The sequence below is a fragment of the Aspergillus pseudoviridinutans genome, assembly GCF_018340605.1.
Source record: "Aspergillus pseudoviridinutans IFM 55266 DNA, scaffold_6, whole genome shotgun sequence".
NCBI lineage: Eukaryota > Fungi > Ascomycota > Eurotiomycetes > Eurotiales > Aspergillaceae > Aspergillus > Aspergillus pseudoviridinutans.
The window spans coordinates 2,344,413-2,366,808 of NW_025091286.1; the positions used below are offsets into that span (position 1 = coordinate 2,344,413).

At 48.2% G+C, this 22,396-nt stretch overlaps 9 protein-coding genes across 9 annotated transcripts; 5 read left to right on the forward strand and 4 right to left on the reverse strand.

Annotated features, from left to right (window-relative positions):
• Positions 1-1,742: 1,742 nt before the first annotated feature.
• On the forward strand, positions 1,743-2,088 carry Asppvi_009242 (uncharacterized protein; the record flags this gene model as incomplete). Its single annotated transcript, XM_043305099.1, has 2 exons — positions 1,743-1,934; positions 1,999-2,088. The coding sequence occupies 2 exons, from the start codon at positions 1,743-1,745 to the stop codon at positions 2,086-2,088; spliced, it is 282 nt and encodes a 93-aa protein (XP_043161034.1).
• Positions 2,089-3,329: 1,241 nt separating this feature from the next.
• Positions 3,330-3,828, forward strand: Asppvi_009243 (uncharacterized protein; the record flags this gene model as incomplete). Its single annotated transcript, XM_043305100.1, has 2 exons — positions 3,330-3,426; positions 3,479-3,828. The coding sequence occupies 2 exons, from the start codon at positions 3,330-3,332 to the stop codon at positions 3,826-3,828; spliced, it is 447 nt and encodes a 148-aa protein (XP_043161035.1).
• Positions 3,829-4,924: 1,096 nt separating this feature from the next.
• Positions 4,925-5,194, reverse strand: Asppvi_009244 (putative secreted peptide; the record flags this gene model as incomplete). Its single annotated transcript, XM_043305101.1, has 1 exon — positions 4,925-5,194. The coding sequence occupies one exon, from the start codon at positions 5,192-5,194 to the stop codon at positions 4,925-4,927; it is 270 nt and encodes an 89-aa protein (XP_043161036.1).
• Positions 5,195-9,312: 4,118 nt separating this feature from the next.
• Positions 9,313-9,762, forward strand: Asppvi_009245 (uncharacterized protein; the record flags this gene model as incomplete). The annotated part of the gene is made up of 2 exons (XM_043305102.1): positions 9,313-9,640; positions 9,686-9,762. 2 exons carry the CDS (start codon positions 9,313-9,315, stop codon positions 9,760-9,762), a joined length of 405 nt encoding a protein of 134 aa, XP_043161037.1.
• A 962-nt stretch (positions 9,763-10,724) lies between these two features.
• Positions 10,725-11,133, forward strand: Asppvi_009246 (uncharacterized protein; the record flags this gene model as incomplete). The annotated part of the gene is made up of 3 exons (XM_043305103.1): positions 10,725-10,891; positions 10,953-10,964; positions 11,016-11,133. 3 exons carry the CDS (start codon positions 10,725-10,727, stop codon positions 11,131-11,133), a joined length of 297 nt encoding a protein of 98 aa, XP_043161038.1.
• A 446-nt stretch (positions 11,134-11,579) lies between these two features.
• On the reverse strand, positions 11,580-12,590 carry Asppvi_009247 (uncharacterized protein; the record flags this gene model as incomplete). Its single annotated transcript, XM_043305104.1, has 3 exons — positions 11,580-11,761; positions 11,808-12,248; positions 12,299-12,590. The coding sequence occupies 3 exons, from the start codon at positions 12,588-12,590 to the stop codon at positions 11,580-11,582; spliced, it is 915 nt and encodes a 304-aa protein (XP_043161039.1).
• A 2,555-nt stretch (positions 12,591-15,145) lies between these two features.
• Positions 15,146-16,536, reverse strand: Asppvi_009248 (uncharacterized protein; the record flags this gene model as incomplete). Its single annotated transcript, XM_043305105.1, has 2 exons — positions 15,146-15,775; positions 15,835-16,536. The coding sequence occupies 2 exons, from the start codon at positions 16,534-16,536 to the stop codon at positions 15,146-15,148; spliced, it is 1,332 nt and encodes a 443-aa protein (XP_043161040.1).
• A 1,708-nt stretch (positions 16,537-18,244) lies between these two features.
• Asppvi_009249 (uncharacterized protein) lies at positions 18,245-19,637 on the forward strand (the record flags this gene model as incomplete). Its single annotated transcript, XM_043305106.1, has 4 exons — positions 18,245-18,866; positions 18,950-19,261; positions 19,312-19,421; positions 19,476-19,637. 4 exons carry the CDS (start codon positions 18,245-18,247, stop codon positions 19,635-19,637), a joined length of 1,206 nt encoding a protein of 401 aa, XP_043161041.1.
• Positions 19,638-20,458: 821 nt separating this feature from the next.
• On the reverse strand, positions 20,459-21,815 carry Asppvi_009250 (glycosyltransferase family 31 protein; the record flags this gene model as incomplete). The annotated part of the gene is made up of 2 exons (XM_043305107.1): positions 20,459-20,767; positions 20,814-21,815. The coding sequence occupies 2 exons, from the start codon at positions 21,813-21,815 to the stop codon at positions 20,459-20,461; spliced, it is 1,311 nt and encodes a 436-aa protein (XP_043161042.1).
• Positions 21,816-22,396: the final 581 nt, after the last annotated feature.

The following is a 22,396-nucleotide window of genomic DNA, read 5'->3' on the forward strand; positions in this document are numbered from 1 at the left end:
TCAGCCAAGGCCAAGTCTTAGGCTCCCCACCCCCGCCCCGCCAAGGGCTGGGCTCAAATTATACAGCGCTCTAGGCACTATAATCAAAGATTAATCAGCGCCGGACGCGCCGGATGTAACCCTTTATCATTTATTATATTATATTAAGGATCCTAAAAAGTTGATTTGCATTGGAGGATTACCCCCCATCCTTGGGCCCCTCCTATGCGAAGGCCAGCTGCCAAGCAGGGCTATGCCACAATGGAGGACAAGTGTCTTCGCCACCAAGTATGCGCTAGGAGTTTGTGCCGGCAGAACCCTGCATGGCAGAGTCGGTTATCATAGATCGACAAGCGTCACGGGAGGTTATTAGCATGTATAATTCAATGAAACCAAGAATTGGTATCATGATCAAGATCCTTTTGTATAACTTGCCTGGGCCATTGACAGTTCTTGATCACCACCTCTTTTACTCCAGACACTACTTAAGCAGCTTAAGGAATTATCTGATTTACCCAGGAACATATTCATGGAAGAGTTTGTGGTGGAAATTAATCAGGTGATTCCATAATTTGCATAAAGTGGGTGTCCGGAGTGAAACGGGTCTGTGGTTATCCTAGTGCCTTTAGTATCCAGTCACCATCCAGTTTGACCGTATCCCCAAATAGGAAAACAGCGGTAAAACAAGAAGAAAGACATCCCCTGCATGCTCACTGGGACACTTTCCTGATCGGTTGCCTTCTACGCCACGGCTATCTGATCTCGAGTACCTTACCTTGCGGCGTCGTCTCAGTCGAGTCAGAGCCGCGGGACGGTAGTTGGGGCCATGTCTTGCTACGTGCATAGTGCGCAATGAACTGGGCATGACATGACTCCTGGCATTTTCAATATTTCGGCCTCGATCCACATACGAGATCTGATACGCGACTCCAATGATTTGTAAAGCTATGCCGGATGCCTTATGGCGTATGTACCACTATTCTGAAACTACTGCATTAAATTCATAAAGGGATCTATGTTAAAGTTGCCAGGTCTACGAATAAAATAAGTTGGAACAGATTGCCTAGCATAGTGTCAGGAAGCTGTCTGGCTCCTCTTTCTAGGCTTGATTGTTGGTGGAAGACTGCGGTTCATCGAATGTACGCATCAAAAGCAGATGGTATCCTGCGAGTGAGGCAATACACATATCAGACGAGATGGAGCTGAACCCAGACCAACAGATGTAATACCGGAGGAGACAGGTCAGAAAAGAAATTGCATAACAACGAGTCCATGCTGGCAACATAATTGGTTAATGATACCTTTTGCTGACCCTATTACTGTCCTGTATTGAGACCTCCGCTCCGAAGGCCTACTCTGATCCATGCACCTGCTGTAGCATCTGTCGGTTGTCAAACCACTAAACTGCTGAGATTAACTTGGGGGCTGTTGGTGATCAACTGGCTGTTAGAACAACTCAAGCTGACTTGATCCATCTCCAAAAATCTCCGCATCTCGACTTTCTTCGTTGCAGTGCTTTCGCAGGGCAGAGCATGACAGCCATGCAGGGGTGTTACTATACAGTCTTTTCAGGAGAGGGAGTACTCATCATCCTGGTTAACTCTTAGGTAACTGGACTGGGACGATGACTTGACCTTTGCTTCGAAGAGGTATAAATACGTCCATGTTTCCTCCAGAAACTCAGTACTCTTGGACATCAAGCCTTCGTCAACATTCAACTTCAATCGAGACACCTCGTTTCAATATACAACAACTCTTTCATCATGAAGGTTACAGCTCTCCTCTGCACTCTCATGGCTGCCGCCGCCGTAAGCGCTTCCACAGTCCCTCGAGGGGAGTTCCAGGTCCTGGACACCTGCGGTGCTGGCTATGGCGGTGACCAGAGGCGTACGAACAGTCCTTGCAATGCCTCGAACGGAGATAGGCATTTTTGCGGTTGCGACAGGACTGGTGTGGTATGTTAACATGTCTCGGTTGAAAGATCAGACCAGCTTCGCTCATGGTTATTCGTGTAAAAAGGTTGAGTGCCGAGGTGGTAAATGGACAGAGATCCAAGACTGTCACAGTGGCACATGCCACGGCGGCAATGATGGCGGAGCCGTGTGCTAGAATGATTACAATCGGGTTGGAATGGTATATGCCCAATCTACCGCCAGATCTATTGGGCCAGCATCACTGATATGTTTCGCGTTGTATAGATCCAGTGTGGAAAGGTGAGGGGAGGGAGATGGCAGGAGAGGTATCGTTGGAAGGATTCAACATCAACCAACTTGCTGGCTTTCCCGTGAAATTCGTATCTATACTATGTTAACCAGTCTGGTACTCGTCGCTCGTTAGTTCTAAACAAGTTTACAAGTCCTTACACTTCTGGTAAGCTAGCTATTTGACAGTTTTGATCACCAGTAAGCTTTGTTTGAGTGCCCATTGGCTCTGTACTCATCATAAGTCCATTGTGGTATATCACGCTTGACTTCAAACGCGAATTACGTAGCAACCATGCTGTATTTGGTTGTTAACTTGTTGGCCAGGAGCATTTTTACGAGTCATTCCCTCATTCTGCCACGGATAGTTATTGAACTTGGCGATGAGTAAATCCAAGCGCAGAGCAGATCTGTGATAGTAAGTCCAGCGTTTCGCGGAGCCAAATAAAAATTCGATCATCCCGATTAAACCCTCTTCCTACTAATGAAGTGCGATATGAGCATCATATGATATGATATTCACCCCTAGGTACTAAGCTCACCTAGATTGCATGAATCTGGATTGCATAACCTCAGGGCGGTACTGCTCACCTACTAAAATAAGTACAGTAATGGCCTTAGCAGGCGTAGTTTTTTGCTTAATAGGCAGGCTGCTATAACATTATGGCCTCTAACATGCTAAAAGTGTATGGGTGTTGTGGCTGGTGTCTAGTTAAGGTAATGAAGGATGGACCTTATTTAATATGCTGCTTGTTACTGTTATTCCCAGCGGTAAGGCGCATATCCATGCTATAGTGTACTCATTGTGTCTGGACCTGATTTTGGCAAGGTTGTGATTCAGACGAAGATTGGAGCCCTACTCTACCTAAATATTTTCTAGACTAGAGTCTACCTTGAAGTCTATAGCTACTAAGCTACTTTAGCCACTGTGATGACAAATTCATCTCGTATTGAGCTTTGAACCTCAAACGTCCGTGGGTTGGCTGCGAGTCGGAGATCGGTCTCTCGCCCTCCGTCCGAGCTTCATCTTGAGACCGAGCGCGCCGCAACGAGGAATATAAATCAAGTCATCCACACGGGCTTAGTTGTGGGATCTCCTCACTAATGCTTCGAAACACGTTAATCCGCAGCATACGGCTCTCTCGCAACATGTCTTCATCTGCTCAGCCGATGCCAGTTGTCGCGTGCGGCAGGAAAACCGCGGTCGGAAAACCAGTCTCCCAGCACCTGCTGCCTGAATATGAAGGTTTTTGATCTGGTGCCCAAGTGAACCAAAACCTAGTGTTAATGTTCTTCAGTTATTCACTTCATACAGTCATATGAGGCCGCAGAGGCTGAGCTCCCGCATCTGCTTGTAGGCCGTGATCCTCAGTCTCAGAACCCCAACGATATTGGAACCCACGATTACAGTCGGCCTCCTCGCGCCGTGCTCTTCGGCCGTGGCTATGAGCCTCAGCAGGTTGAAGAGCTTAAGAAGAAGTTCGCGGGCATTGCTAAAGAACCTGTTGCTTGGGTGAGGGGGAACCCGGCGGATGTCCCTGTCGCCCCTGTGCCTGATTATGCTCAGAAGGTCGCGGTGGACATGAAGACGGTGCTTGGTAAATGGAGGGACGCGGGAGCCAAAGACGAGGAGATTTTGGTGTACTAGTTTCTTTGTTCGGGGGAGATTATCTAGTGCCTTACTGTCTGCCAGTTTAAGTCCGCGCAGAGATAAATCAAAGATCGGCACCGGGGGGTTTGTCAAACTTGATACATCTTCACATTGACTCACATTGTTTCAATTATTCTCCTCATTCCGCAGGCTCAATCTCATTCCAGCGGTTGCCCACCGACTTCCACTCAGAATAGCCAAGGGCTTCGCCGTACAATTGTGACAGGAATCGTACTTGTAGTTTGCCGGGTTGGCCAAGAAGTGATCTTCGACGAGGCCAGTTGATCTTCTGGGCTTTGGTCTTCTGGTACCCGATTTGCTTCTTCTGGTGGAGGCGTAGAATAAGAATAGGACACTGAGCGTCGAAATCGTTACATCAAAATCCACACATTAAAGCTATGTTTTTCCGGTGACAACGGGAAGTATCATCGCTGTTCGATCCGAATTATATCTGTAGATATCAGGTGGAAGGATGTACAACTAATACATGTGTTCAGAATGTTATCCCGATATCGAGATTGTAAGCAATAAATATTCAGATTTCCGAGATAGGACGGCGACATAGACCGGCTTCACCTGGGTGATTACCTTGATATATAACTGAGGCCGAGGTACAGAAAAAACGGTCTCTCCGCCAGTTATACGGTATAGAAGGCATGGTTCCAATATAAATCTCGGCAAGCCCTTATGTCTTTCACTGCCAAGCGGGCATAAGCAGCACTCTAAGAGAACAATCAATCTAGCCACAGGAGCTACAGCAGTTATTGCTCCCCGTGACTTCCAGCCAATATCCTTACGCAGAACCAATCTCAGTTATTGTCCCCTATATTAACATCTAGAACCGGATTGCAAGGCCTTGAGAGGGCCGGAAAACACGGGGATACTCGTAAGTACCGCACGAAGACTAAAGTACAGGGAATGATATCAACAGAAAAGAGGAAATCCTCCGAGTCACAAATGACGCACAACTTTCCATTTCGAAGAGGTCTCCAGTCGGACACTGGTCTCGCCGACAACCTGAAGCGCTGGGAGACACGTTTCACAGGATTAGGGCATTCTTTTCTGCTGACTGCGGTTAGACCGCTTGATTGGTCTAGATGCTTGTTCCGTTCTTGTGGGTGCCGTAGTGCTTGGCCTGCTTGCACCAACCGAGATGCTTGCCGTTGTCGCCCACGTGCTTAATGTCGCAGCCTGGCTGAGATGTTGGGGTGGCCCAAGGACTAGCAGTGGATGAGGCCTTATGGGTGGAGGAAGCCGCATAAGAGGAAGAAGCCGCTAGGGTAGGAGAAGGAGTGGGACTAGAGGCAGCAGGGGCGGCAACGGCAGAGCCGATGAAGGCGAGAGCAATAATGCTAAGCTTCATGTTGACGACCGGGTAGATAGACTGGGACTCGAGAGGAAAAATGTGTTGCCAACAATGATATTGGGAAGGTTTATACTTAGGCAAGGGGCAAGGTACTGTAGGGACATTTATATCTCTCTGGATACAGCCTCGACGGGGCTGCAGTCAGTCAGTCCACTTGCATTGGAACCAGAAAGACCACCAAAGTCCTCAAGCCTTGACATCGATCCACGTGTGCCACAATATGATTGCCATTTAGGCCTATCACAGAAATTGAGCTTGAAGGAGAGGTGTGGGACAGGGCAAAGGCCGGGCGATCCGATTCGCAATTATCACATTGTACCTTTTTTGAGTCCGCTTTCTTTCTGATTATTGGCGGAGGTCTGTAGGATATAGAAAGTGGGTTGATTGAAATATGATCTGCAACAAAGATGAAAGTCCAGACCTTACTACAGCTGCTCTATTGAGGCTTATTTTCGCTTCGATGCAGTCGTACCAGACCCACAAAGAACGATTGATGATCTTTCATGTCCACACTCCACTATCCACTGCACTGAGCAAGAACAAGGTTTGTACCGAATACCAACTGCATTGCTACTTCTTTTTTAGAGGCAGCCACTCCCGTACCCAATTGCAGCCACTGTCGATCACTGAAATTGGTCATTGCGTATGCTGGAGACCGTACCTGGCAATATCCCAAAGGGTCTCTGGTCGACCCAATTAGAGTTAAGTACGGGATCCACCATGGGCAGTCGTCATCAACCCAGCGTGGAGATCCAGTGACCCTGGACTGCTCGAAATGTGCTGACGTACGGATCTCATTTTTGAGATAGCGATCGCCACTTGCACCGAATTTCATAATGATAAGTCAGCTATCCATGGTTGACCCAGACCGTTGATAATCAGCACGTTGAACGCCAGGACTCCACTATTGGAGAATGTTTGATGAAAGACATCATTGCTCGATTGGATTGTCAACTTGTCTTTTGTGGTTTCTCTACTTTGTGGTATCGAACAGCACCTGGACGTGACAAAATCGCTGTTCGAGATCGACATGTAGGAGGATATAGAATTGGCTATGGGTCATACTGGAAACAGTCCAAATCGGCCACTTAAGAAAGTCTAAGGCAGCAAGACGGTCGAGAAGGGCAAGGTCTATGACGACAGAAACGCAGCGAAGAGAATAGAAATGCAAGAAGTGGTACCATATCAAACCACGCACGGCATCAAGACAAGTCGAGATACAATCATCTGCGATCACAACTAGCCAGACAAATGGTGGTGCCGGCTTATCACGTATGGTTCCTGTTCCCAGAGTGGCCTTACCCTCGTCCACTTCGCTGTTCTGCATCTTGGAGGGCTTCATCTGGTCCATCCGCTTCATCCGCTTTCGCTTTCTCCTCCGTTGCTTTCTCTCTCCGTCTCTTCAATTGCTAGCGAAAAGTCACAGTATACTAATCGGGGTCCCACGCCAAAATCCTGATTTCCATTTCTCTCAGCTTCCAAAGCCCCCAGTTGTTCCATCTCATCCTTTTCCTTCTCATCCAGCAGACCGAGTCTACCTATCCACGCTTCCTCGGGACTCTCAGTGGGCCCAAAAAACTGTGGGTCAATATTCTTCCAGAAGATTGCATCAAAGGCAAAGCTGTGGGACACTGCATACATGATGCAGAAATCTCCACTCTCCCAGCTCTGTTGCATAGGACCGGAGAGCCGCTGGTCTTCTTTCAGCCGACATTGCTGGATGGCTGTGTCTTCGCAAGCCTTCATCACCCTGAGAAAGGTCTTCAGACGATAATCAAATTACCCTTGTCAGGTCCTCGATGCCCATTGACCAGAATTCAGGTTTTTCTCAATAAGCAGCCACCAAGGCGGCGCATAAGAAAATTCAGCGGGTGCTGCGTATGAGAACTCCCAATCCACCACTCCGACAATCTGCATATTCTCACTGAGTAGTACACTAGCTGGCCGTAAATCATCACTCCAGATTTTGGACGACCCTTTCTCCAGCGATGGATTGGTGAGTCGCTTAGCCCTGGCGAGCTTACGGAAAAGCTGCCGTGCCACAAACTTCGCCGACAGTCATATGCGGACTCCATAGCATCATTCCTTTGGTGTACAAGATGCTCAATGTTGAGGTTTGCAAGGACTTCATAACATGAAGAATCTGTGTTATATGTAGTATCTATATCTGGGAGGTTAGATCGCGGTAAATCTCCCAGTCGTACGATTTCATTCAAATTCTTTGACAGAGGCCGGCGTATTACTTCCCAGGTGAAGTCATCAATTCGGCTCAGACATCCTATACGAGGCAAAGAGGGAGTCGAAAGCTGAAGCAGAATAGCCCAGAGCTGGCTATATAGCATCTCAAGCTTGTCATCATCGATGTTCGAGTCCAGGATTCCACGTTCCTCTTTTGGACATCCTGCTGTGTTGAGATCGTCGTACATTCTTGTTTCAAGTTCGATATAATCCATCACGATAAATGGGCATAGTTCGAGGGGGCTCTTCTTCTTGGTACCCGAGTGGACAACAAGTGGGATAGGTATTGATGTCTGGTCTGCGAAGATCGCATCACAGCAACCCCATTCATGACTTCCTCCTCAGGGAAAACGACGGTACCGCTCTGCGAGAACCGTATAACGGTCGCACCTCTTCGGTGCTTCATCCATAAAGAGATGTTATACGAGCCTTTTTCTAAGTATGGCAAACTTGGTCGCATTGCCTCTGTTGTGAGTGAGGACGAAGTCAGCGATCGGTCTCAAGATGTCCTGCTCAAGAAATTGAGCAAGCCATTTGTCAGGTATTTCCTCGATTTGTTCCTAGGCCACATTGTCAGGGCACATTTGTGCTTGCATATTTGCATGTAAGAGGGGCAGAATAATAATGAGCAAGTCAGTCCAGTAAAATATAAGAACCTCTAGGTTATTCTCTTTAAGGCCTATTTCATGTATTTGGGAAGAGGGGAAATCAGGATAAACAGGGACTTGCATCTGTGCTAACTTGCTGGTGACAAATTACCTTGCATGCCTGCTTACTCTATTCTTATTTCACTCCTAGTATTACAAGATATATTCCTGAGAGATATACTTTCTGTATTTTCATTGTTCATAGTAGAAGTGACAATGCCAAGAAGAAAATGTAGATTGTGTAATTAACAGCCAACCCTGATGAAGTGCGTTCGCATCACAGTTATGATGATGAATCTGTTTGAGAATGTGGAAAAGGCGCTTTGTAAGGCTACGGTATACGCCATACGCGACAGCCTGGCAAATCCTGTATTGGCTCTCCTCACTGCTCTCACAAAGTGTCTGCCTCAGAGTTACCTGTTCAGGTATCCGGATTGAGCCGTTGACCCTGCATGATTGGGCTAAGGTACTGGGCAAGTCACTGGCAGGCCCCGCTGCTTGACCATATTGAGTGACTGACAGACTGTTGGTTTCATTGTGAACCCTGCGTGTGGCGCGCTGAAACGAGCTGTCATTTGCTGGTCCAGAGGCGATCGCTGCATTAGACGTTGCTCGTTGCATACGGGACGAATGCATCATATTAATTTTGAGGTGTTATCAACATCCCCATAGGGCGTGTCGAGTTCACTTGTAGATACTTGATGTCGCCAGCTCCAACATCTCAGTTTCCCTGAGGTTCGTCCATGGATCGAACCGAGCTTAATCTTAATCCACAGCATTACCACCATCTCGTGTCGAGAAACATACCCTTGCTGTTGGTTCCATCGCAGGACCCACTGCTCGGAAGGGTCCCAAGAGCGCTGATTGTTTCATTGGATCACCGCCAGGCAGGGTGCTGTAGAACCCTCCTAGTTGCTTCCGAGTAAGAGAAAGCACTTGCTGACTTGCTGAGACTGGCCGATGCCAGCCACCACTGACTCGAAGGATAAATCCCGCATATCCACTTCGCAAATTATTGCCTTCATATCATGTGGTAACAATCATCGAGGAACAAATGATCATTATCGCAATCTATTATCCACCGCACCCCATGCTCTGAGAACCTTGGATCGTCTCGCCAACTAAAAGCATTCCTCGGCAGGGCTTGTTCTACAGATGGTTCTGTCTGTAGATATTAGTCAAACTCTCTTCTTGTCAGACACACCCACACGTCGAATCCTATCCGACAACATGTGGAAGCGCGGGCGACCCGAAACCGACTACGAACGATGGCAGCGGGAGCAGGACCAGAGCTACCAGCCCGGCGAACAACCAGAATATGGACCGAGTTACCGCGAATCTTACAACCATAGACTCCCAGACGAATATCGGAAGGATAATTATGTGTTAGACGGAGGTGGCGAGTTCCGCCATGGACAACAATATGTCGAGGACAGGCCCACATCGCACGGCCATTTTGTATCCTCTCAGGCCCCAGGAAAGCCCATCGCAAGCGAGGATAGCATCATATCTACTGCCAGAAAGGCTTTACATCTTGGCAATGAGACCTTTATGGGTAGTATACCTTTGTTCGGCCTCTTGTTGACAATCCTTTTCGGGGTAGTGAAGTCAATCAAACGAGGCCGTCGCCATCGCACTCTTCCACGGTCGGACAGACCATGTCTCGAAGACAAGAGATGACTCCAGAGATTCAAAAATACAAGTGTTTCTTGTTCCAGCTTCGTCGCTTGTATACATATAATGCTTGATGTTTCTTGGTTGTGCGGATTGCCCAGAAGAAAGCAACCAAAACCACAAGATAACCGATGACGGCGAGACAACAGCCAAGTTTTAAGTTGTATCATTATTCACTCGTTGTATCTATTGACGATGCAACAGTCACTGATGCAGGAAATACAAGTCTGTTGTAGTCTGTTGCTTCAACAGAAAATACTCAAGGCGAGCCAGGCTGCAACCTCAAGGTATTAAACAAGGCATACATAATAATCCCCATGTCGATGCAACATCTAGCCAAGTTCCAGGAAATGAGCATCCATTATTAGGAGGACGTCCTGAATTTGTCTGTAATCAGACGGCCATAGCCAAGGTACATGGATATCTTGCATCTCCGGAGCTTCAGAAACGGCATGACGACCGAAATCTCATCATGTCCACAGCACCTTGACAACGGTCAATTGATGAGCAATCTCCTTTTAAATCCTGAACTCACTACCGGCAAAGCCACTTGGCATGCCCTACCCATGGCGCTCAGAAATTCATCCAGAAAAGACGGTGGGAGTCATTGGCATTCTAGCCGCCGACATCCTTGATGATTACCACCCCCCGAAAGCTGGTTGGGCTGAATTGTCGTAGACTCAGATGGTGGAACTACATCAGTCTCTTCATTATTGTGTAGTTCGTGTAAGCGCTTCATTCTCAAGCGAAAAACACTAAGCTGGAGACTATGATGCATCCTTACCCTGTTCTTTAACTGCTTTATCCCACGCTTTTTTTTCTTGCTATGACTCGTTTTCGGATTTACTCGACAGACTCACCTCTATCCTACATATGACTGACGGATTGGCCGTCAAAGGAACAACACCTGCCTCAGTAACGAGTTCGATTGCGGGCAGACATGGGGACAATGGCACAACTGCTGCCCTATGGCCACATATTGCGGGCCGGGCGATTACGGCAATGAATGCTGGAAGGCTCGATCAGGCCCCAAGGAAAAGCGTTGTGCAAATAGTACCTTGGATTTGTATTTTGCGGTAGACTTTTTCTGCTGCGATCAGGACACGAAGGGGTTCGAGGTCAACTCGAACGATTTGTGGGTTGCGCACCGCTGGATGAGGTCTTGCCGCAGGGACAGACTGCTTTGTCAATTATAGTGTCGGGATCAAGTGAGTTTATCATGGGAGAATTGTGATTACTGGTACTAAGAGACCACTTAGTCGCTTCTTCTTCGCCGACGATATCGTCTTCAATAGCACCGTCAACATCCTCATCTACCACCACAACTACATCGCTCTCAGCATTATTGTCCACTTCAATAGTGACCACAACTACTGAAACGACCGCGTCTACTATTTCAACAGCGTCTTCACCGTCTCCAACAGCAGCTTGCACAAACACAGTAGCAGTTGCTGGAGGAGTTGTTTCATTAGCTATTCTTGCCTTCGTTATCTGGTTCATGCGGTCCCATCGAGCGCGATCAACAAGACTCAATAAACGCGCCATCCCTCCAAATGAGATTCACTGCTCCTATATTATTCAGCCCAAGGGTTTTGGTTGGCCACAGGAGCTGGAGGGTCAATCATATCGACCAGAGCTGGACAGCCAACCATTGCGACCGCAGCCACAACGAAGAGCACATCGCCGAACTGTTGAAGCTCCAAAATCCTCATACTACCAAGCCTGTTCATGATATGTACACATAACCCAAATTGACGCACATCCACGGCAATCATTTCCAGGTTTTCCGAAAGAGAAACAACACCCTGTGTTATATTCCATCGTTAAGGCAGTTGGCTAAAGTCATATGCGTTGCCAAAAGCACGGTTCAGGTAACGCGACATTGCTTCGTCTTCAGTCACCCAGTCAACCGGCACCTCGAGATAGTCCTCCTTCTCTATAATCGGCCGTACGCTCTCGGAGAATTCCAGTCGCATCGGATTCCGGTACCAGGGAGCAAAGTGAACTGTTAATTAGCTTTGACCGTGCTCCAATGACACTAGGGAACCTACTCATTGCCAGCATAACGCGGACCTGATCGGCCTGATTACCGACTCCAGCATGCCAGAGTCGAAGATCCCGAAGTACTATGGCGCCCTTTGGAACGACAGGCTGACACGGCGGCCGGATTGCTCGTCGCTTTTCCAGTTCGTCAAGTTTGATGCGTCCGCTTGCTCGTTCACCATGCTGTCCTTCTTGAACATGCAGGCCAGAGTCGATGTGGGTTCCGAGCCAGATCTCCGTGGAGCCGTTCTCCGGGGTCATCTCGATCAAGGGGATATTGACCACATAGGCAAAGGGGTGTGTTGGGTGGTCGAAGTCTGCATCTGAATGGACCGGCTGCGATGTTGGGGGACAGTCTGCTGTCGGACGCATGGCTGTATTTCCCGAGCAAAATGTCCATTTTGGACGAGGGCCTAGGGCTGTATTTGTTATCTGGGTAGCAATTGGGTCTGGGGAAGAGACTGTTAGCACGACCTTGTCGTTTGGGCACGGCACTCACTCAGAAAAATGCCAGGATCGAAGTAGTCCTTCACAGGCGGAGGATCCTGCTGTATATTGCCCCGGTTATAATTATATGGACTATTTTCCTTTCTGCTCTGCAGGGCATATGCATCCCGCACCATCTTCTCGTTCAGCCGATCGAGCGCGGCATGCGGCACTGCATTTTCGACCACAACAAGACCATCATGGTACAGACTGTGAATGGTAGTCTCCAGATTCTGAGGCGTGAGTTGGCCGTTCTTGATCTCTGTGGCGGAAGGACGAATGCTGGTGGGATAGCTGGAAGCCATTCGTTGCTGTACCCGAAGGCGAAGGTCAGTTAGTGGGCAGGCGCAGCGAGACCAACGAGTTAATGGAGGTGCAAGTCTTTGCATCGCTAGCTATATAGTTAATGGTATGAGTGACCATCGTAATGTACTTGGACTTTGTCAATGGCCGCCATATTTATACCTTAAACGCTACCCAATTAGTTGTCATTGATTCTCCTCGTCTTTCGCAATTCGCATTTCGCATTTCCTGTTAATGCGGGGATCCATGTGGGGTAATCAGCCACTCATAGGGAGTACATCCCCTGGGGATTATTGCCGATTCGCTCCTAGGAGGAAGAATTTGGATGGGTAATCGGATTTTATCGAGATCATTATGTACCGAGCAAGAACCTCTCAACTCCCGCATTCCAATTGCGAAGCCTCGTCTATCAATAATGCGAGCTTGAAGCATTATTGAAACTCAACCCACCCATGCCACGTCCGTTTCGCACAGATCGTTCGTCCCTCCATTAAGCTCCCTTCTGCACAGACCTACTAACGTCGTCTTGTCAGGCTGGTTCGTGATAGCTAGACTCCAAGTTGTCAGTTGTCAAGCTGAGAGCTGACTGCCCCTGTAGCCAACCGTGTCGCTTGCGAAAGATCAAGTGTAAGCCCCTTTTCTCTTCCTCTGGCTCGTCAAAGCTAACTTGTACTTTTCGTTTCAGGTGATGGAAATCGTCCCAGTTGCCAACGTTGTCAACGAAGCTCACGACCCTGTTCATGGAGCGACGGCGTCCGCCGGTCTTCCCGATCAATAGCATCCTCAAACCAGCACGGCCAGTCTGCAACATCGCTAGACTTTTTTGTTCAAGCAAGTTTAGATGTCCAGATATCTCAAAGCGACGAATATGTCTCCACCAGTGACCCTATGAAAGCATTAGAGGATCCACGAGTAGCTCACGTATTTCGATCTTATATCGATAATCTAGCTGGTTGGTACGATCTGAATGATCGAAGACGTCATTTCACGGACATAGTTCCTATCCTCGCAAGAAAGAATGCCTTACTCCTTAGTGCAATACTGGCCTTTGCGGCAGCCAGCCAGAGCTCATCATCTGGTTCAACTCCCTTCAAAGATCTCGCCGATGCATATCATCTCGAGAGCGTGAGAAGACTCTTGGCTCTCATGAAGCATCCCGATGAGTTTCGAACAGGCGAGACGTTGGCTGCGATATGTCTTCTTCGGTCGTTCGAAATCATCTCGCGTAAGTATGATCACTGCCCTAGGGTGCATATCTACCAGCTGATGCTCTGATCTCTGATCAATTTTAGAAAATGTCACCTGCCAGAATCACCTTCAAGGGTCCTATTCGTTGCTGGCGAGCCATCCGATCGAGATAGAGTCCGGATTGTTGAGTGCCGGTTTCTGGAATTACCTGAGAGAGGATATCACGGTCGCACTCATAGAAAAACGCAGCCTCATGATTCAGCTCCCGGATGAGCCTCTGCCTACGAGGACTGAATGTGATGACGATCTCTCCAATCGTATCACTTACCTCCTAGGAAGAGTCATAAACAGGTGTCTTCTACGTGATGCTGTTCCCCTGGACCAATCCGAGTGGAACAGTCTGAGAGAGCAGCTTGAGGGCTGGAGGACATCGCTCTCTTCATCATTTGACCCCATCCTTACACCACATCTGCTCCCCAATAGCAGCTTTCCGAGTATGTGGACGACGTCGGGGTGGCACGGTACGGTTCCCTCCTATATTCGTAACCTCCTTGATTTACTGATAGTAGCAGCTGCCGGTCTACAATACTATCACACAGCGATGATCATCCTATGGCTTGCGGAGCCTTGTCCTTCATTGATCAACACTCTGCAGCACATCGAAAGGATCCACAGCCTGGAAAGCAAACTAGTACATCACGCCACAATTGTATGCGCTTTGGCGCTGTCGAGTGGGTCTGCGCCTGTTTGGGTTAATTCCTTTGGGCCTATATCTTTCTGTAAGACTTCTACATTCCTTTCTTGATGATGGCTATGCTTATAATAATAGGTGGGCCGTGGCTAAAAGATGCCCGGAAACTAAGCGAAATTGTAGATGAGATGAGGATTTGGGGGCAAAAAACGGGTTGGCCGGTAGAGAGTATAGCCAATTCTCTTCTTAGTGATCAAAAATGAACGCAGACTTTGGAACATCAAGAGGCATCTTTTGTATCTGGAGTTGTTGACTAAATCTCCAAGTATAGTGATCCAGCCGGGGAAAAATTGCATAGGCAGCAAAAAAAAAAAAAAAAAGGCGAGAGGAACATCTGTAAGACGTAACTGATTTTGAAACCACTGCATTGGCCCAATTGAGGGCTCATTTGCGGCAGCATGGCAGAGAAGATATGTTCAGTATATGCGTAAGAAAGCTTTGTTTAGCTACTTCCAGAGGCTAGAATGAAGTGGTATTGGAGTATTTGAATGGCACCTGTCTATGATAATGAGTTCTTTTGGTTGCATCGTGCTTCACTGCGGATAAGCTCTAGCTGTTTGATTGGATCCGGTGCTGCTCATGTTTCCCGATCTTCATTGAGCTTCTTTCTACCCACTCTTATATCTTCGCCTTCGCTTTCTTTGCTGTCTTTACTGATTTTCTGGCCTTGTTCTGCTTCTCTTGGGCTTTCCTTTGTGCCTTGAGCTTTTCAGCAGCCGCCTTTTGCACCTTTGCTTGTTCTTTCCGTTCCTGCTTGAGCTTTCGTGCGGCTACCTCTTTCTTCTTTGCGTTGGCTATCCTTTCCCTTTCAGCTATGAGCTCTTGCGCCTTTGCTTGTGCTTTCTGCTCTTCCTTGTGCTTCTGTCTAACCTTCTCTTGTGCCTTCACCTGAGCCTTCCTTTCAGCTTTGAGCTTTCTTGCGGTTGCCTTTTGCGCCTTTACCCACGCTTTTACTGCTTCTTTGCACTTCTTGATAGCCTTAATTTGCGTATCTGTGTTGGCTTTGGGAATTTGACCTGAAACGTTGTTCGAGTGGGCTGTTTTATTATCCTCTTGTCTCGTATCCAGTCTCCCTTTATACTTCTCCATCTCCTGCGACTGAGAATATTGGTCGATTTCTTGTCTACAGAAGATTTTGTCGATGAGTGTGTATAACAGAACCGCCAAAAGTAGTATCGTGAATTTGGATAGCAAGATTAAAACGACGAGCGAGAGTAAGCCGATGAAAGCTAATTCGGTGAAAGTCATCTAGGTAATATGATGAGTATTGATTTTACGAGCGTGATAGAATAGGTCTCTCGCCGAACCTTTTTCTTTTCTTGGTGGTTGACATGCTTAATAGAAACGGCGCGTTGTTCCGAGTAAGCAACCACTAGCTGCTTCAGTCGTAACTTATCTGCACCGTGCCCTGTATCTCTCCAATTTCTTTTGGTATCTCTTGATCCGAATCTTGCAAGCCAAAGGAAGCTTTGGTCTTCAGGCCACGCCTTGTATAGGAAATCTTCGCTTTCGGTCACCATTGGATGGGCCATCATGATTTGGTGCACAGCGCTTTCACAGATCAAACCTTTAATGATGGGTTCTTCTATCACTTGGTAGCTTGAGAGGCCCGAGGGGTGGAACCGTTCTGGTGGAGGAGGGGAAAGCACCGTGACTTTTTCACCCTGAGCTATATGCCAAGCAAAGATTGCGGAAGCGCCATGGATGTATTTGCTCCATTGTTGAGATGTCTTCTTCCATTTTGGGCAGTCCGGATGGTTTTCATCCATTAGCAGGCCCATAGCCGTGGTTAGAGTCTGCAGATGGTGCTTGTCAGCCCATTCTTGGGCCTTTCTGCGATGGAGGCCGCTCCAGAGAACTTGACCATTGGGAATCCAATTATTGGAATGGAACTGCTTAAAGATTTGGACTGCGTCTTGAACAGATAGGTACTGGCTAAAAGCCCCGATAAGAGGTGGTTGAGTTGATTCCTGGTTTGAAAACCAGTGGGAGATATCTTCACGATCCATCAGGAAGGTTGAATAATACAGACGATTCCTTCACGGAGAGGAAATTCGCAAGGTTATTATCATAAAGTACCAACAGCGATATATGCGTTAGGAGGAAGGGGTAGGGAGCCTCCTCGTTTTCGTTAGAAATAACTGATGTCATGACTCTGATCGGTAAGCCTATGGTAACAATGATCAGCAACAAGCTTTCACCCGGGTGTTTGTGTTCAACGGTTCAACCCCAGGTCGGACAATAACGCCGTAGAAGCTATACAGTAGACATGATCATGTAATTCTATCATCGATCGATAACTAAACATACTGAATCGGGGCTGGTCCGTTCGAAGGCTATTTGGTTCATACACATGGAAGAAACCCTCATTCTTATATCTTGGATTTGGCTAGTTAGAGTGATCTCTCCAATCTCTCCAAACGGGGACTGGTTTCTATCATGATTTTTGAATTGGATATTGCCTGATGCATCGTACTTTAGGAGTGTACGTAGCGCCACTGCTTGAGGTTCTAGCGCTCTCTGTAGATCAGCGGATGGTGCCGGATTCACAATAGTTATTAACCAACGTGCTCCACTCTGTAGGGACGAGAATGGTACGGAATAGTATGAGCCATTTTGTCGATACTGCAGGTTGGAATTATCCATACTGGGGGCTCTTTACAGATTTGATGACGCTGACGCGGCCCTCAGAGGTTACGTGGCCCTGTTTCTGAGAAGAATATAGCTTCTTTTTCGCCTCCTACCTTTTGTTGAATCTCCTAAACACTGCGATGATTTAAACTTAGAGCTCTCCACTAGGGCGACTTGGCTTGCGCCACGAGGTTTCAAGCGAACATTAACCTTCCCAAGCGGCAAGCTGAGCGTGGTCCGAGATCTAGCAATGGGTTTGCAACGTCCGTGGCTCCGAGTGCCAGAGAGTGGCCGCCGAGGTACTAGCGGCCGTCTGCAATCATGCGGAATGTCTCGCAGCTGCTGGCCAGGGCGATGAGGAGAAAACAGTGTATTAAGCTAGATACCCTCCAAGCTGCAGGCTATGGGGGTGTTGCAAGAGGCTTGTGGTGCTTGGTAGGATAAGGTTGGACAATCTATGTATATGCGGGGAGAACGGAGATAAGTTGATAACTCTAATCGTAAATTGCGGAGAATTGAGCCAATGTTTGGCAGTTTCCAACATAGCAGCATCTGATATCATAACTCCCTATATCTCTGGCCCTCGTCTCAGTTTTTCTTGTTACGACAGACTGGAAGGTACTGCAGTCTACTGCTGTCTAGACCAGTGGAATGAGGGTATGATTTCATCAAGACGTGTTCTTACACAAGAAAAAAATTTTCTAGTCTTATGAGCATATTTCGCTTTAGGACAAAAATAGTGTAAATCAGCGCTGCTTGAGCAACAGTATGCTAAACCTGCCTGGTAGGCTGAAATGAGGAAGGGTATCAGACAGGCATTTTCACTCTCATCGAAATGAAGACGAAACCTCTGTCTCCAATCCTTCTCTCGAACAACATTCCCACGAGCATATACGATCATACTTGCATCATTCTCAACTAAATGGTTTCGTGGTTAGTGCTGGAAAACTCTGCGAGTATCTTATTTTAGATCTTCAACCAGCAAAAGACATGTTCTACCGTGGTTACGAGGCGAAATGAGCACGTACGTAGAGTCAACAGCCAGTACTATAAGAACCCCGTCTTCCAGCTTTGCATTCTGGCTCGATGCATCCATCCGACAACATCGACAACATCGACAACATCGAGCTGACAAACAACATGACGATCAGACACATTTCGATCAACGACACGACCCTCGAAGACATGGTGATCAAAGACCTTCTCAACAGCAACATGGCGCTCAGAAATAAGATCGCCAGCGACCTCGCCAACATGGACATGGCCATCGAAGAGACCGTCATCAACAATCTAGCCGACAGCGACATTGACGTCAAAAACATAGTCATTGACAAACTCACCACAATGAACATGACCCTCACAGACCTCGCCAACACAGTGATACTCTCAAAAGCATGGTCAACAACGACCTCGCTAGCAGCAACACCATCAGCAGCAACATCTCCCTCACAGGCGTGGTCATTGATCTCGCCTACAGAAACACCGTCTTCAGAGAACGAAGAGGACACCGACTGGCCCTTTGTCGGGCGAAAAGGGCCCTTGCCTCCTTCGCCTGCTCTACGACAGAGGGATCCAACTCCGGATGAAATCACGGAAGGGTTTCTCTCCCATACGCTCTACCCATTGTTCGGCCTGTCTCGTCACCCAAATCCACGTGGAGTGTGGACCCTAGAGCAACGGGAAAAGGTCCCCATCCCCATCAGCCTCGGTAAGCACAAGCACGCACGCCTTCATTATTATCAGCAAAACTCGGAGGCCGACTAGCCTCAGTACGCAATTTAGCTATATTAGACAAGAACGACCCGCAGTACCTCGACCACGAAACCTCCTGCAAACGAATCAGAGCAATCCTAAATCACTGTTACGTGGAGGAGCTCGACTATCGCAAACAGAGTCGCGCTAGACTCTCTTCAGCGGTCCTTTCCATTCCTCGGTGTAGAGGTTTTGAACAAGAAGTTGAGGCTCTGGGCGTCAGATTCCCAATTGAAGGAGAGCTTGATTTCGTTGTGAACAACGCCGCGGAGCCTGGCAATGGTATCGGCGTTGTCATCTGCGTCAATCCGTGGCCGGCGACCATCCTCTGGCAGTGCGTCTCATTCATGGGTAAGTTCTATACGCAACTATCTGGTGGAAAAGTGGCTGACACATTATAGCACTCTGCCATAACGCTCGAAAGAGTGAAAACAAACGGATCACTTCGGTCTACGGCGTTGCGACCAACGGAAAAGAATTCTACTTCCTCGAGATCGACGACAACGGCATGGTACGACACCCGATTCCCGAGCATCAGCCTCAATAGCACGCCAACATTCAATAGATCTCATTCCATCGAACGGTCCTGCGATCCGATAGCGGTACAAAGACAAACGAGGTGTACTCTTACTTCCGCCGGTTCTTCCGCGACATTATGGACCGAAGAATCATACCCATTCCTGGTACCCGGTTCAAGCCCTCGACCTCCCCTTCTCGCCTCTACTGAGGTCAGAATATCGATCGAGACGACAACGCATGACTTGTTTATACCCAAATCGCGCAAATATTCGTCTCGAGAAATCGGTTACCCCATGAACTTAAATTGGCCACGATTCGTACGACAGACTGCGCAATTATTTTCAACAGCAACGACCTATCACAATGACATCGAATCGACCACTGAAATCGAACCGAACAGGCAGGCATACCTTTTTCCTTTTGCTTGGTTTCCTCTCGAGAGGAATCCATAACTCCAGAGGTTTTACAAGCAAAGGGTTTTTTACTGGTGCCTGCCGTTGAAGGACTGTGTATGGGAGTTAAGGAAGGAGGGCGGCTATACCCATTTGAATATTGGCGGGAGTCTGGCATGTTTCTTTTAACTGGGAATTGGAATCAATCAATTGATCAACCGAACATTTTTCCACCCCTTGCCTAGGTCGTAGCCCATTACTGGTGCCAGGTAATTGTCCACTCCGGCTCAAGAAGACTGTATAAACAAGTATACTAGCTCCTTTGGCTATAAGCACAGATATTCGCCCTCCGACTCTATCTTAGGAATGCCATCTACGCACCGGAGATGACATTTCTAATGGACATGGCTAGGACTGCTGCGACAAGTCCGGATGGTTGTATCAAAGCCAGCAGATATCGGTCATTATGAAAGCTTTGAAACACTAGTTGCCTCTTAAGCAAGCGAATGAATTTATGGCTTCAGAATTGCCCCTTGTTTCGTATGTCTCGTAGAATGCAGAAGAGTAGTAAGAACATGATAGAATGATCAGGGCCAGCCTGATAAGAATCGACTATGTACAAGTTAGCCTCATCGAGCTAGCGGAGAATCCACTGCGGTGTCGCGCAAGTGCCCATCTCTTTTACAACGGCGTCAATCCGTTCGGTTATCCACCCAGAGGAAACTCCAGTCTTCTGGACTCCCCGTTTAGCCATTTTCGAAGTGCGACACTTCCCAGACTCATAAGAATACTGGAGACATTCATGTTTGCTCTCGCACAACTCCCTACAGCTCGCCTCACCAATGACTTGCTCCTCTTCGGAGAGGTTATCCCAGTCGGGTTGTAAAGGCTTGAACTGTGGCTGGATGAGATGACGAAACACGTCGCTGTGCAATATGACAGAATTCTTCTCCCGTTAGTAACTTCCGCAAAACTTTCAATGGAAAACTTACGTTACGAAAGAACCTCTGTTCAAACTCTGCTAGCTCTTGGATATCCTCCGCCGTCACATGGTGATACGCAACCGGAGGGTAACACCACGGCTTTTTCAAATAAGACTCAGAAAAGTGATCAAACTCTGCGGGGGTACTTGACTGCAGCAAGGGCCACGACCACAACAAGGGTGCTCCAGCGTCATGGAGTAGCTTTCCCAGCACGCAGTCACCAGCCCACTGCTCCTCGGTATATCGGTCCCATCCATCAAGGTCTTGAGCTCGTAGTTCCGACGCTCGACGCATGGCTTCGCGCGACAGTATAATCCCCGACCCGCCATGAGCGAAGATAACAGGGCCAATCTGCGTCGGATTACCCAGGTAGTAGGGTTTGTTCGGATTGAGTTTCGCCAGCCACTGCAGGAGATTCGCCCAGATATAGTATGTGTCGGCCTCCATGAAGACGTACCATTTGGCATCGTCGCGGACCCGAAGTGTTTCGTCGATCATGGGGAGGAACTTCCATTTATCCAGCTTCCAGCCGGGGTTGTCGGGCATTCCGAATGCGGTGTTGGGAACGCGGCTGAGGTCGGCCGGCGCGAGTCCGCTGCGCCCGTGTTCCTGTATACGGTTGTAGAGATCAAAGTCCGGGTTGGTGCGTTTGATGGTCTCGTTGACGCTGCGAAGTACATCGTGCACGTGGGTCCCGTTGATTTCCTCTTCAAAATCCGAGAATAGCACGTAATTGGGAATGCATCGAAGGGTGGTTTGAAAGTGAACTGGCACTTTCTCCAGTGCTTCTGTGACGCCTGTTTTCAGGATAACCAGGACATCCTCAATGCCTGGGAGTGGCGGACATGCGTTTTCGTCTTGCTGCGATGTGATCGACGGGACAACGATTTTCGGAGTGAAAGCTGTCGTTTCAAAGAAGAAGAGAAAGTAAACCAGGAAAAGCCCGATGACAGGGGCGATGAAGTAAATCCGTCGCGGTGGAGGACGGGTCCAAGGCTGAAAAAGCGGCATCAGCGCAATGCTGTCAGTAGGAGATATGGCTATCAAATCCACACACAGCCACACGACAGCAGAGTTGGCTGCTCTCGCGGCGCTTTTAAGGACAGGAACCAGGCAGGTCGGATTGTCCTATGGCCCCGCAGGACGCGTGCCACTCAGCAATAACGTTGAAGTGGCGCCGTCCGGAGGCCAATAGCAGAAGCGACCGCATCCGTCGACTCCAGCGGGATCTAAAGCGGGCCCAATCCTCCGGCGCTATTTCGCAGTGCGTGCGTAACGTCTCGTCTCTATTGGTCTGTCTTTGCCGCTTAAGCTGTTCATCTTCCATAAGGATGTGCATTGACGGCCTAGTTCTGGCCTCTCACCGTGACATCGTCAATATTATGACGCCATTGATAGGCAGACAGATTGAGTACCCGCTAAACTAGATTCAGGATTCAGAAACCTCATAATGAACAACAGCGCAGAGAGCTGTAGGCCTTCTGAGACAGGAGGATTCTGGGGAATCTCAAGGATATCAAACCAATGTACTTGACGAAGGATGAAGAAAAGATCGAATGGGCAACTGCCTCCCTATTCCGCGAAATATGCTG